Genomic DNA, 15,538 nt, shown 5'->3' with positions numbered 1-15,538 from the left:
GGGGCAGTGGGGTGGAGCGGGGCGTAGAAGTGGGGAACAGGGGGGAGCTCTCCCCCCCCATTACCCCCTGCAACCCCATCGCTCACCCCGGCGCCCCCCCCAAATCTTTTCGCCCGAGTAGGCAGTTACTCGAAAAAAGCGATGCTCGATCGAGTAATTGCCCTAAACGAGCACGTTCGCTCATCTCTACTAACAATGCTTGTAATGCAAAAAAACCCCTTGTATCCAACAATATAATAACTGTATATGGAATTTTTGCCAATCAATATTACCATCCGTTCACTACAATTCCTATATTTCTAATTGACAGGGAATTTGCAAAATATGTACAACAGCAGCAACATCCAAGACATTATTTTATCTGGATTTTCGGACCTACAGCAGTTTCGAGGTTTATTATTCATGGTTTTTCTTTTTATCTACTTATTTATAGTTTTTGGTAATGGGCTAATATTTTTTTTGGTCTTGCTGAATCCCAGTCTCCAGTTTCCTATGTATTTCTTCATTGGGACTTTATCCTGTATGGAAATCTGTTATACAGCTGTCACTATCCCAAACATGTTGAGCAATATATTGGTTGAGAAGGGGGTATCTTTCAGTGGTTGCCTCTTACAAGCTTATTTCCTGCATGTCTTGGGAGTTGCTGAATGTTACCTTCTCACCTTAATGGCTTTTGATCGGTATCTAGCTATCTGCAAGCCATTGCGATATTCCACCATTATGACTACTGGTTTGTTTATAAAATTAGTAATTCTATGTATCATGTGGGCATTTTATTCTCCAGTTGTGGAGATGGTTTTAATTTCTCGGCTTCCTTTTTGTGGTCCAAATCTAATAGAGAACATTTTTTGTGATTTTCCTCCTCTCATTGATTTAGGATGTTCAGACACCAGATTACTTAAAATGATAGAGTCTTCCCTAAGCTCAATGATCATGCTGAATTTTGTGTGTGTTCTCCTTTCTTACATGAAGGTTCTTTTTGATATACTGAAGATTAAGTCTAAAGTTGGACGCCAGAAGGCCTTCTCCACATGTGGAGCGCATCTTATAGTCGTTGTGTTATTTTTTGGCAGTATTGGTGTCATGTATATACGTATAGGCAAGTCCTATTCTGCAGACTACAATCGAGCTGTTGGTCTCACCTTTGCTGTTTTCACACCTTTAACTAACCCTATTATATATGGCTTGAGAAATCAGGAAATTAAAAAATCTTTTAAGAAACTTTTTACTTGCTCTTGTTTGAAATACAATTAATGTCCAGGTTGGACAAGAAAGAAACAGCTCTTTGGGTAATTCAAAAGCCTAATTTCACCCAATATTGAGGATTGATCAATATGTAGAGGGCAGTTGGGTTTGTTAACTCTTCCTTACAGTTTCCACCTTCTTCTCAATATATACTTTTATTGTATATAACAATCTGACACTAAGAACAATCAAACAGACAATCTTATATGAAACTTTCCAGGTCCAAAAAACTAGACTATGACTCCTTACAGCAAATCTCCACCTATAATCTTGTAGTCTAGATTGATCTTTCTCCAAGGATAGTAGGAATCCAAACACTTTGGGGCACAATTACTTAAACTTGTCAATCTAAAGTTATGTATTTTGCATATTTAAATGCATACATTTGTCGCATCTGGTGACACCTCTGTGGAAGCCTATACCACCTATGAGCTGGTGTAGATTTCTACTAAAATGTATGCCAATTTCTGGTGAAAATTATAGTAAATCTCACTGGATCAGACTTTTTGTGATGATCACAGAATTTCCCTTCACCTATTTCATGTAGCAACAGCATGTGGTGAAATCAGAATCTTAGTATTGCTGCAATTTTTCAGATTCTTTCAAGCAACCGAAAGTCACAATGTAGCCCTAGTCTTACTCCAATGTACTGAAAAGGCAATTGCTCCTGATACCTTCTAGAATGATGTATATGTTTTAACTCACTGAACTGTTACCAATAGTGCAAATCATGCAGGTCTTAGAAAAAGTTGAATATGATCTCATTTCCAAGAAGGCTAGCAAACTTAAAGGGGTTTTCTGGGCTTTTAGTATTGATAACCTATTTTCTTTGGGATTGTAGCCAGAAGAATAATAGCTGACTTTGTTTCCAATAGACTTCTGGCCCCAACCCCAATGCAGAGTGTGAGGGCTAGTGTTAGGATAGGTAGCAATCTGGGCGTAAACAGTCAGAGACAGTGACACTCTGGATAAAGTTCGTAGTCCAGTCTCCGCCTGGGTTTATTTCAGCATAAAACAAAGCAAAAACAGGCCTTAACACCAGGCCAACATAAAGTAACTCCTGCTCGTCTGAGCACTTACTAGACATAGACCGACCCTGACTACTCACTTGCAGAAACAAACGTTTGCTGTGCACAGCCAGCCAGGCTCTCAGACCTGGAGAGATGTCAGCACACCTCCCTAGGACCGGCAGGTCCAGGCTTTATAAGGCCTGGTACCAGCCTCACCTAGTACGTAAGAGTGGCCATCCCACCCTTCACTTTGACCACTCCACACAACTGCCGGCTTCCTCCACTGAGCTCAGGCTGCTCGGTGGCACGTATCTGCCCACGTGCTCCCTAAAACCTCATAGGAGAGCATCCTAGGCGAAATATATCTGCCCTCCAGTACTTTGCCCGTCACTGTCTCCCATACCCTCCCCCTCTGTTCGAGCCTGTGAGGTTGGACACCTTTAGCTGCCATACAATGCGTCCTAGACAAGGCATCGGCATTGCCCTGTAGCTTTCCTGCCCTGTGTTCGACAGAAAAACTGAAGTTTTGAAGTGTCAGGAACAACCTAGTGACTCTGGCGTTTCTTTCTTTTGCCTGTGACATCCAGGTTAAGGGAGAGTGGTCTGTGATCAGCCTGAAGTGCTGACCTAGAAGGTAGTATTTTAGAGATTCAAGGGCCCACTTGATGGCTAGGCACTCCCGTTCAACAATACTGTAATTTTTTTCGGGTGGTGTGATTTAACTTCCGGAAGTCATTACAGAAGAGCAGAGAGCCATCAGGTTTTGGTATCAGCACGATAGGGCTGGACCATTCACTTTTCGACTCTTCAATTACCCCGAGGTCTAGCATTTTCTTGACCTCCTCAGAAATGGCTAGTCTGCGGGCTTCTGGAACCCTGAACGGTTTGAGATGAACCTTTACCCCTGGCTCAGTTACAATGTCATGTTTTATGATGCCAGTACGCCCTGGTATATCGGAGAACATGTCCGAATTGTGTTGGATCAATTTCCTAGACTCTTGCTGTTGAGATTTAGACAGGGACCCTGATACACACACCTCTGGGACCCCACCATGGGGGGGCGCTCACTGCAGTCAGGGTTTCTCTGTCCTTCCATGGCTTAATTAGATTTACATGGTACAACTGTTCTGGCTTTCGCCTGCCCGGCTGGTACACCTTATAGTTTACCTCTCCGACTTTCTCGATTATTTCATAGGGCCCTTGCCATTTCGCTAGGAATTTACTTTCTAGGGTGGGCACCAACACTAGTATCCGATCCCCAGGGTTGAAGCTTCTCACCTTGCGGACCTGTTATATACCCAGCTTTGGGCTTCTTGAGCCTGCTGTAAATGTTCTCTAACAATGGGCATGGCCGCCGCAATTCAATCTTGCATGAGGGAGATGTGTTCAATAACACTCCTGTATGGGGTGGATTCGTGCTCCCAGTTCTCCTTGGCTATATCAAGGAGCCCCCGTGGATGTCTACCATAAACTAACTTAAAGGGAGAGAACCCAGTGGAGGATTGTGGGACTTCACGGATTGAAAACATTAAATATGGCAGCAGACAGTCCCAATTCTTCCCATCCCTATTGACTACCCTTTTTAGCATGCTTTTTAGGGTCTTATTGAATCTCCCAACAAGACCATCTGTCTGTGGGTGGTACACAGATATCCGTAAGTGCCTAATATTCAGCAGCTTACACAATTCCTGTAGTAGACATGATGATTAGTCAGGGTAAAATGTCTATTGATTTGTAATGAACTGGAAGTATTATGCAGCTGCTGTGATTTGACTCTATAGAGGCTAATGACTGCATAATTTCATTATGGTAGTTGCTGGAAAATGGCATGGTGAAAGATGTGTGTTTTGTGATTTTAGCCTAATGTGGAGCTCTGCTGTATAAGGAAAGAGTTAAATCACAGTGCTATATGTATTGCTTGTGTTCATCTTGGATGTTTCCCCAGCCCTGCCCCCACACAGAAACTTCTTAAATAACATAGAAACTTCTTAAACAATGACTGCCACGTACACTGAAATTCCTTAAGCTTGACTGCATGCTAAGAGGACAAATTCCACACTATACTGGTTTCAATAAAAACCTGAAGCTCTTGAAACTCGAGAGGGAGCTGGTTGAGATTTAAGGCTGATGACTTGTGTCCGATTGTTTTCTTTCATTATGTGTGCACACTATACAATTAGGAAGCTACAGAATACACTGAAACCTGCTGGAGGAAAATATGATCCAGATCAATTGGCGTTCCTGTGTGGGCGGGTAGATGTGTGATTTTTTTACTCTGGAAAGATACAGAGACTGGCAGATAACACTTAGAACTCATGGGCCCGAAAATCTACAGAACACGGTAAGATTGCTTTATGTTAATCTACCTGTGTGATGACTTCTGTCGGTTTATCTGTCTGCCTCTACAGCCAGAGTAATAAATCACTGAAAGGCAGGTAATATAGTTCTGTCTACCCAATTATCACCGTGTAACCTGTCTAGGGGTATTCTGTATGCTGTGAATATTGTGTCTGAGACGGTTAAAGATTGTGTATACAAGACCAAGAGACAAATTCTGTGAGGGTTAATGTGCGTAGACAGGCGGACTTGAGTGTATAGCAGGACATAGTCTGTGTTCCTATACGCTTTGAGGGCGCACGCCCGAGGGGCGCATTCTCCTAGGTAATAGTGTGAGGTCAGGTAAATTTAAAATACGCGTATTCACTTGTATGATCGAGCACGGTATATGCTCTTGTACAAAGGGAAGGATACGCGGGAATTATAGCCATGGTGTGACGGCTGAAGTCTCCGGATATTATTGAGGTCTTTATCACTGAATATAATCGTCAGTCTTTGTGTATAGTCAAAGGACTTGTTTAAAGAATGTGCAGGGTTTGTTACTGGGAGTTTTACTGATAAGACAGTTGGCTGATGTTAAGCCACTGAGAGCATTTCCCAGTTAACCCGTCTGTTCCTTTTGTTTTGTGTTTATAGTGTTAATGTGCATTGTGATTTACGAGGGATATAAGAAGAGATAGGTGGAATTTGGTAAAGGAGTTTTACTTTGTCTAGAAATTTCAAATAGGATAGAATAAGCAGGCAGAATAGAATAAGGGATCAGTGCAGGATGTTTTGGAATATGCAAAATATGTAGAAAAGTTTTACAAAGAAAAGGATCAGGAAAGTTGTTGAAAGAAAGAAATGTAAGACAGACTGCAGAAAGTTTTCAGAAGATAAGCAGGAAGCCCTAGCAGAAAGGAAGGTGCTTTAGATTGCTAGAAGGTGGTATAATGTAGGAAAGGGATTCAAGAGGAGAGAGTGTAGTGGGGGATGTGTATTGCCTGTATCATGAACAATGTAATGCCTTTGTGTTGACTATAGCCCATCCCTATAATGGCGGCCGTGCTTGCAATGTTTTAAAACCCCCACATAGTGTGACTCTGCAGGAAGTGTGGTGAGCCCTGCCCCCACCCTGAAATTACTTCTCCCCATGTGCTCACTTTCAGGGTGTGTGATGTTACTTCCGGCCATTCCAGGACTAAGCCCCGCCCCTTCCTCCTCCAGCAGCCATCTTGCCTCACCTGGGAGATTTTTTAGCCCCACCCCTTTCTGCCTCTGGCGGCCATCTTGCTGCACTTGGGAGGCCTACATTACCCAATGCCACTGTATCCAGTGCTAACATCATGATTGTCTGAAGTAAGGTCTTGTTTGACCAGACTTTGTTACACTCCAAAATGTGGCCACCTTGGATATGTGATAAGTTCAGGGAAACAAACCTTTGTTCTTTGTGAAGATGCAGCTTAGGACATAGTAGATGACTATATTTATCACCGAGGCAGAAAAGTTCCCACTGGAACAAAACTGAATTCACTGATGGGAACCACTGATTGATAAGACTTAACTTTTAATAATACAACAAATGAAAAAAGGTTGCGTAGCTAAATACTATTCAGATTTTCTATGCATTTCAAGAGGAATACTCGGGTAATGTCACTGATACAGACACGGTCAGTCAGAGACCTGTAGATATAGGATATGTTGATATATCAGTCCAAACCCAGGTTGAGACCTAAACATATCCCTATATTGTGGCTGTAATGTAGGGTCTATGATAGACTACTAAATATATGTTAGCCTGTAGTCAGTCACGACCACTGGCATCGCAGAATAGGTCAATATAGAGACCGATAATATTGATCCGCTATGACATTAGTCACAATACCAGCAATGGGCCAATGTGTGAGGGAAGCACCATAGACAAATTATTATAAGTGCACAATAGATATAGTCAAACTCTATGTGCTCCCTAATTCACAGTCTGGCCATGGTATATTTATTTAGGGATGCAGAGTGTATAGATGTAAAACACACTCCATTCACATCAGGCTGGTTCACTAGTAGTGCATTACCCCCTCATAGATAGTAGAAGTGATGTCACTAAGCATAATAGCTTTATTGTCGCTGATGCTTTCCAACTCAGTGAGGAGACCAATTCACTGCTTAGAATTCATAAGCAGAGATGGACACTCCTCATCAAACAGGAGGAATAAAGTATTCTTGTTGTTAATCAACATTCCTCACTGTTTGATTTTAGCTCAGTATGGAGACCATATTACTGCTCAGAATTTGCAAGCAGACAAGACTGGATGAATACGATATTCTTTTTGTTAATGATCAGCATTCCTCCATGTCTAAATGAGCGAGGATGAACTATTCTTGTTCAACAAAGTTCATTCCCTGCTCTAACTGCCTGCCACCAACGCGTTTCCGCAATTATATATAGCTAACTGCTTCATCAGGGTGGATTATATAGAGGACAAGCATACACAGCCTGTCGGCTGTATGGTTACAAGCATAGATGGTATGTAGCCCGTTCTTGCGGGTATATAAGGCCAAAGCCACGCCCACCCTCAGTGGGGGAACGTCCCACTGGACCAATAAGCGGCCAGCGGCACACACACACCTCCTGCATAATATCGCGTTGTTTCGGCGGTCCGCGCATGCGCAGACGCCGCCTGAGCCCGGCTGCCAACCATTGCCAACCAGCGGAGTGCGCCGCTGGATGACATGGCAGGCACCCCGGCACCATGGCAACGGAGTGCACCGGACAGCAGGAGAGGGGGCCGTACGCCAGTATGGAGACTATATTTCCCACAGGGGCTGATATTATTACGACATTGTGTTCACTGTTTGGATTAAGGCACATCTCTATGAGGTATATAGAAAATATCTAGACAGGCATATTATGTATGTTTGTAGATGCATATGCCTGAGAGTGATTGTAGAGATAGTTTCTCTCATTTATTAAAATAATAAACTTTCAATCCCCTGAGGAGGAGGGTAGAAGTATCCTGTCTAAATAGCAGATGCATGATAATTATAGTGCATTTAGGGTCCTATGATAACAAAAAGGGATTCACCCGATGCATTGGACAGTCTATTATACACCAGGTAAGTGACTATGAATCCAATTACATGACATGACTTTATTATATATGCACTTGCTCTTATTATTATTATCTGCATTGTATCCATGTCTGCTTGCAAATTCTGAGCAGTAATATGGTCTCCATACTGAGCTAAAATCAAACAGTGAGGAATGTTGATTAACAACAAGAATACTTTATTCCTTCTGTTTGATGAGGAGTGTCCATCTCTGCTTATGAATTCTAAGCAGTGAATTGGTCTCCTCACTGAGTTGGAAAGCATCAGCGACAATAAAGCTATTATGCTTAGTGACATCACTTCTACTATCTATGAGGGGGTAATGCACTACTAGTGAACCAGCCTAATGTGAATGGAGTGTGTTTTACATCTATACACTCTGCATCCCTAAATAAATATACCATGGCCAGACTGTGAATTAGGGAGCACATAGAGTTTGACTATATCTATTGTGCACTTATAATAATTTGTCTATGGTGCTTCCCTCACACATTGGCCCATTGCTGGTATTGTGACTAATGTCATAGCGGATCAATATTATCGGTCTCTATATTGACCTATTCTGCGATGCCAGTGGTTGTGACTGACTACAGGCTAACATATGTTTAGTAGTCTATCATAGACCCTACATTACAGCCACAATATAGGGATATGTTTAGGTCTCAACCTGGGTTTGGACTGATATATCAACATATCCTATATCTACAGGTCTCTGACTGACTGTGTCTGTATCAGTGACATTACCCGAGTATTCCTCTTGAAATGCATAGAAAATCTGAATAGTATTTAGCTACGCAACCTTTTTTATTTGTTGTATTATTAAAAGTTAAGTCTTATCAATCAGTGGTTCCCATCAGTGAATATAGTAGATGACTAAGCTGGTTTATAGAGTATGGAAGATTGGAGTTGATGCATGGGGGACAGAGGCCAGGGACCCATGAACAGGGGACGCCCTCTCATGGTGTGTTCCCAGGGGCTCTGTTTTCCGCTGCCTGCTTCTCCAATGGATGTTCACACAGATGATGTTAAGGAAGGCTCCTACAGATGGAATAATTTCCCTATAGTCACCCAGCAAACTTGTTCACACAATTTGATGAAGTAATTTTGGTTTTTATGTGAGAAAGAGGGACTGATGTCAATTCATCCGTATTCTTTAGTTATTTTCCTTAAGTCTTTGTATATTCTAGTGTCAGTCTACACTGAAGCTATAATTATATTCCGACAGGAGAGTGAAAGTTAAACATTGAAATTCCCTGAATGCTATTTCACTGGGTGACTGTAAATTTTGCTTGTGTTGCGCCCCCTTGTGTTAAAAATGCTAACTGTGACCTGAAAAAAAAAGAGAAAAAAAAGATCTAAAGGATATTTTCGCTCAGACTTTGCTGCATACAATGTCACCTTGACCTACAAAGTGCTTGTTTTTGTGACTCTTGGTTTCCTTTTTCAACGTTGTACTAGTTTGAACGCGACTACTCTTTTTTCAATTGAGTATTCTGGTTCAAAAGGGGGGAGGCATAGGTGATCTAGGTGTTGTAGATCAGCTATTGGGTTTAAAAAAAAATAAATAAATAGGAAATAAATGATTTTGTGCTACGAGATTCTGATCCATGTGAAATAGAACATCAACACGATTATTTAGTACTGATACAGTAAGAAACTGTAGGTATGCAAACAGTTACTGGAACCTCTGTTGACAATGCATATGTTGAGCTTTTTGCAGATGGTACCAGGGTGAGGATTGATGACTCCACATCGGATATGCAGTGGTCACACAACAAGATGTCCTAGAAGCGAAAGCTATGCCTCCGCATGTCTCAGCACAAGAAGTGGAACTGAAGGCCCTCACTGAGGCGAGTAGAGTGGCGAAAGGTAAGACGGCAACCATTTACACTGACTCCTGGTATGCATCTGGCATAGCTCATGATTACAGCCCAATATGGAAGGCAAGACAGTTTTTTACCTTAGCAGGACAACCAATTGAGAATGGTGCAGCGGTGCAGAGTCTCATGGAGACCCTACTGCTACCTGGCAGTGGAGAGTTCACACCGATTCCTACAATGGAGAAGCGAGAGACGACACCCTCGCCGACAACACAGCAAAGGCAGCGGCCCTCAAGCCGTGGAAGAAAGAAGAAAAGATACTGACAGCATGAGTCAGTGGCAAAAACTTTGGACATTGACAGAATTTGGACTTTGATATGCTAAAGACTTTACAGTTACAAGCCAGCAAGGAAGGAAAGGATAAATGGACTAATATGGGAGCAGCAGAAACAGGACAGCCTATGGTGAACAGTCAACAGCACTTGCCTACCACAGTTCCTGTATCCCATGATGGCCCAGCTGACACATGGAAAGACCCACCTAGTAAAGCAGCAATGAAGTCGACGCTTGAAAGAGGACGGGCGACTTCTGGGTTCTCTGTAGCTGCTGCAGCATTTGTCCAGTTTAGCATGATCTATGCCATGGGTGAGACAGGGCAGAAGTAAATTAGCCATATCACACTTGCCGGGACCACTCTACCCATTTCAGGGATTGAAAATTGACTGCATTCAGCTCCCACTTGTTGGGAAGTATGAATATGTGCTTGTTGATGATGATGTCTTTGCAGGTTGGAGGCCGACCCTGTTACCAAGGCAAACAAGTAGATAACCGCAAAGAAGCTCATGAACGAGGTAAACTGTGAATATGGGGTACCAGAAGTGATTCAGAGTCAGACAGAGGTACAAACTTCGCAGGTAAATGTAACATGTCATGTCTGCTCTGGGTGTATCCCAGGCTTTTTTACACACTCTACCACCCTTAGAGTAGTGGAAAGGTGGAGAGACTTAGTGGCATGCTAAAAAGCAAGATACTTAAAATGACGCCGAAAATAGGGCTACTTTGAAAACGACTGTCATTCAATAGCCCTATTCAGTGTTGGATATGAACCCATGGGGGATCATGCATTATCTCCCTACGAGATGGTTTGGGCTAGCCCCAAGGCTAGGTTGCTACTATCCTCAGCAGTTGCAATTACAATCTGATGTGTTGACTAAGTATGTGATTTCCGTTGTTAAAGCACTAACCAAAGCCTATGCACAGGTGTTCTCTTACAGACTCAGAGGCAGACACTGGGACACATATTTTGCAGCCTGGGGATTGGGTGTGTGTCAAGAAGTTCCTCAGGAAGTACCCTCTTGAGCCCTGAGTTGATGGTCCCTACCAGGTGCTTCTGACTACTGCCACAGCTGTGAAACTAGCCGAAAGACTTACATGGATCCACGCTTGATACTGTAAGAAAGCCTCAGATCCGGGAGACCAGTCTTAGTTGTGCCGAGGACATTACTCTGGTTAGGGCTAGTGAGAGAGGAGAGTGGCAACTGGAATCCTTAGTCGGAAGGATCTGAGGGTATGGTTACCTTCTGGTATAACTCGTCCAACACTCAAGTAGCCGCATATTCCTTCGACTATTGTACTGTGGTCCTGTGTCTAGGCGCAAAATCCCACCGCAGGCCAGATTTAGCTCACTCCAGCTGGTTATATGACTTATATACCCGGGGAATACAATATGTTTGCGCCACTGATAATGTCTGGGGAGAAGACTGCCGTTATTGGGGACGAGGGGACTTACTGTTTGGGGACATACCGGTACGGGAGGACAGATCCCTTAGGGAAGTTTAAAATAAGGGATATGGTAGATGCTCCCGAATGGAAGCTTTCACTTAGTCCTGTGCCCATAATTAACCCCCTCCGCCGTAAGAAAAAGACCTTGACGAACATGATGATCATAGCCGACCCTACCTTTGAGGACCCCTTGACAGTAGAGACTGGCTACTCTGACCAGAATCTCTGGTTGGAGTTGATGAGGTACAATGCTAACAGGAGCAATAAGTCTAACTGTTGCATGTGCGGTAGTGCCCGACCACACTCGGGGATGGTCCCTCTGAATCTCCCTGTAGATGTTGAAGAGTGGTTTCTTAGTCTCTTCACGAACATTTCCGCTAATTACACTGCTTGTGAGAAGTAGAAGAAGGAATAATCTATAACTACTTAAAGGGGTTGTCCCGCGCTGAAACGGGGCTTTTTTTTTTCAATAGCCCCCCCGTTCGGCGCGAGACAAACCCGATGCAGGGGTTTAAAAAAAAAAACCGGATAGTACTTACCCGAATCCCCATGCTCCGGTGACTTCTTACTTACCTTGCGAAGATGGCCGCCGGGATCTTCACCCACGGTGGACCGCAGGTCTTCTCCCATGGTGCACCGTGGGCTCTGTGCGTTCCATTGCCGATTCCAGCCTCCTGATTGGCTGGAATCGGCACACGTGACGGGGCGGAGCTATGAGGAGCAGCTCTCCAGCACGAGCGGCCCCATTCAGAAGGGAGAAGACCGGACTGCGCAAGCGCGTCTAATCGGGAGATTAGACGCTGAAATTAAACGGCACCATGGAGACGGGGACGCTAGCAACGGAACAGGTAAGTGAATAACTTCTGTATGGCTCATATTTAATGCACGATGTATATTACAAAGTAGATTAATATGGCCATACAGAAGTGTATACCCCCACTTGCTTTCGCGGGACAACCCCTTTAAGTGTTTTGCACCGGAGAGAGTATTACTGGCTACCCTGGAAACTACACTTGCCAGGCAAATGTGCAGGGTGGAGGGAGATTTTTGGGGAACTCACTAACGGGTATTGCACCTCCTACAGTACGATAGGAGGGGAATGGAAGTAGAATCAGGACCAGTTCTTAGGAGACGTTTACTGGCTTTGTGGAGACATGGGGTGGAGGACCCGCCTGGAAGGTAATTGGACAGGGGAGTGTGCCTTAGCAAAGCCCTTATGCTCCTCCACATCCTGTCAGACAGCATTGAGGATAATGAGGTTACCCCCAATAGTTACTTTATCTCGATCCAACTCTGCTGTGTTCTGTGGTTATCCTGTCATGTTGATCTATCCTTGTTTTCTGCATAGGTATGGCGGTTCCTTCCAGTCTTGTCACTAGGCAGTGTAGGGTCAGTGTTGGCGGCCTGGACCTGTCCACCTTCAGGGCTATCTCCAGGAGGGACGTTGGTGTGGGCGAAGATCAGGGAGTCCCATGCTGTGCGCATCTGTGCACACTACTATTATTGTAACATTACACTAGAGCGAGAAGAGAGACTTCTGGTGGTAGTTTTGATCTACACGTGTACATTGACATCACAGGACAGCCAAGGGGGGTACCTGACGAGTTTTAAAAAAATTAGAGACTATGTTAAAGCTAGATTCGAGTCCATTTTCCTGATCATTATGGTAAATAAAATGTTGACTGGATTAATTATGTTTATTATAATTAGCAGCGGTTTACAAATGATACTAGAGATGCCTTATAGGGACTAGTCGGCCAATAGGACCTACCTCGACTATGACTTTTCAAAATAGAATGGCCTTAGATATGATTTTAGCTAAAAAGGGGAGACTTATTGTACCTACATCCCAGACAACACGTGACCCGCGGGTAAAGACGCAGTTGCCATTAAGAAGCTGACCGCACTAACTAAAAAGAGCTAACCTTCGGGACTAGTACTCGCCATGGATGAGCAGGTGGAAAAGGATCCTGGCTCAGATGGGCGTCGCTGTTGTATGTGCACAGATTATCTTTTCCATTCTAGTCTGCTGTGTTATCCCGTGTCAGAGAGACCTGTGAAACTGATGCTGGAAAAGCCGCTCCCACAATGAGTTTGCTGGATGCATCCCCAGAAGGAGTGGACAAGTCCTACACCCCCTTGAAGACACTAAATCGAACCTTCAACGTGCTCTAGTTATAGGGTCACGCACAGAGAACTGTGAAAATTTGACGGGAATAGTTAGAGGATAGACATTTTAAGGGGGGATTGTAGTAGACATGATGATTAGTCAGCATAAAATGTCTATTGATTTGTAATGAACTGGAAGTATTACGCAGCTGTAGTGATTTGACTCTATAGAGGCTAATGACTGCATAATTTCATTATGGTAGTTGCTGGACAATGGCATGGTGAAAGATGTGTGTTTTGTGATTTTAGCCTAATGTGGAGCTCTGCTGTATAAGGAAAGAGTTAAATCACAGTGCTATATGTATTGCTTGTGTTCATCTTGGATGTTTCCCCAGCCCTGCCCCCACACAGAAACTTCTTAAATAACATAGAAACTTCTTAAACAATGACTGCCACGTACACTGAAATTCCTTAAGCTTGACTGCATGCTAAGAGGACAAAGTCCACACTATACTGAACTTGAGAGAAAGGTGGGGAGGGAGGCGGGGAATTCTATATGACCCAGCGAATAAGAATATATATATGTTACTGATGTAATCTGTTGCACGCCCATAAAGGGCAGGTATCATGTGTTTCAATAAAAACCTGAAGCTCTTGTAACTTGAGAGAGAGCTGGTTGAGATTCAAGGCTGATGACTTGTGTCCGATTGGTTTCTTTCATTATGTGTGCACACTATACAATTAGGAAGCTACAGAATACCCTGAAACCTGCTGGAGGAATATATGATCCAGATCATTCCTTCATGACCTTTGACATAAAGGGGGTTCCTTGATCCATCAGAATCTCTTTTGGTATACCCGTGCGGGAGAACATATGAAGTAGTTCCTTTGCAATACCCTTTGATGAAGTATTGCGCAAAGGAACTGCTTCGGGGTAGCGGGTGGCATAATTTACAACCACTAACATATGTTGGTGACCCCGGGCAGACCTTACCAAGGGACCGACTAGGTCCATAGCGATCCGCTCAAACGGCACCTCTATAATGGGCAAGGGCACTAAGGGACTCCGGTAATGCGGCATAGGAGCTGTTATTTGACACTCCGGGCATGACTCGCAGTAACGTTTTACATCACCATGTACCCCGGGCCAGAAAAAACACTGAAGGACGCGTTCCCTAGTTTTTTCGCTCCCGAGATGACCTCCTAGCACATGCTTGTGCGCCAGGTCTAAGACCATCCTACAATAAGACTGAGGTACCACCAGCTGTTCTACCATCTCCCCACGGACCTTGTCAACCTGATACAATAATTCTTGATTGACTGCCAGGTGTGGGAACACTGCCTCAGCCCCTGGGAATTGATGCTCCCCATTTATCACTTTAACATTTTCCCTGACTTTTACCAAGGTGGGGTCTCAGAGCTGCTCAGTTCCGAAATTGGCACGTGAGACCTCTAAGGGTGCCCACCCACTAGCGTTTTTTTTTTTCTGCAGGGGTCTTTGGGCTATGGGAGTTGTAAAGCTAAAATCGCGATTGCGCAAAATCGCGATTTCGCGGTAAATCGCGATTTTGCGCGATCGCGATTTTAGCTTTACAAGTCCCATAGACCCCCTGTAGAAAACAAAAACGTGCGAATTTCGCAGTGAAAAAAAACGCTAGTGGGTGGGAGCCCTAAGTCAGGCATGGCAACCACTTCTTCCTGCACCTCCGTCTCACCTGCCAGTACCGTTAAGGGAAAGTTATCCCCATTCTCTTGGGTCACCCCTACTGCCGGAACCATACCCTCAGGGTCAAATGGTTCGGGACATACATCATACATATTTGCATCATCATGAACCTTACTTGTAGACGACCCTTGGCTTTGCCGCAAGTCCCAAAATAGGGGAAAGTCTCTTCCGAGGATCACGGTGTGCATTAAGGACCTTACGACGCCCACCTCATGAGTGGCAAGTCCACACGGAGTCTCAAGTCTTACAGGGGCAATAGGATACTCCTTGGTGTTCCCATGCACACACACAATGCCCATGCGACGGCCGGTGACGGTTGTGGGATCGACCAAGCTGGAGTGCACTAGCGTAACCAAGCTCCCTGAGTCCAGTAGAGCGGTCACCGCAAAGTCGTTCACCTTTATGTGGCATAAGGGGCGATC

At 44.1% G+C, this 15,538-nt stretch overlaps 1 protein-coding gene across 1 annotated transcript; it reads left to right on the top strand.

The window, feature by feature from the left end:
* The first annotated feature begins 324 nt into the window (after positions 1 to 324).
* On the top strand, positions 325 to 1,254 carry LOC136633572 (olfactory receptor 6N2-like). Its single transcript, XM_066609335.1, has one exon. It carries the CDS (start codon positions 325 to 327, stop codon positions 1,252 to 1,254), a length of 930 nt encoding a protein of 309 aa, XP_066465432.1.
* The last annotated feature ends 14,284 nt before the right edge of the window (positions 1,255 to 15,538 follow it).

The sequence above is a fragment of the Eleutherodactylus coqui genome, chromosome 6 (assembly GCF_035609145.1).
Source record: "Eleutherodactylus coqui strain aEleCoq1 chromosome 6, aEleCoq1.hap1, whole genome shotgun sequence".
Classification (NCBI taxonomy): Eukaryota; Metazoa; Chordata; class Amphibia; order Anura; family Eleutherodactylidae; genus Eleutherodactylus; species Eleutherodactylus coqui.
Note: the sequence above shows the minus strand (reverse complement) of the source record. Positions and strands in the feature narration are given on the sequence as shown.

What these genes read in the sequence shown, in the direction of transcription:
- LOC136633572 (XM_066609335.1), top strand. Translation starts at nt 325, where the DNA reads ATGTACAACAGCAGCAACATCCAAGACATTATTTTATCTGGATTTTCG.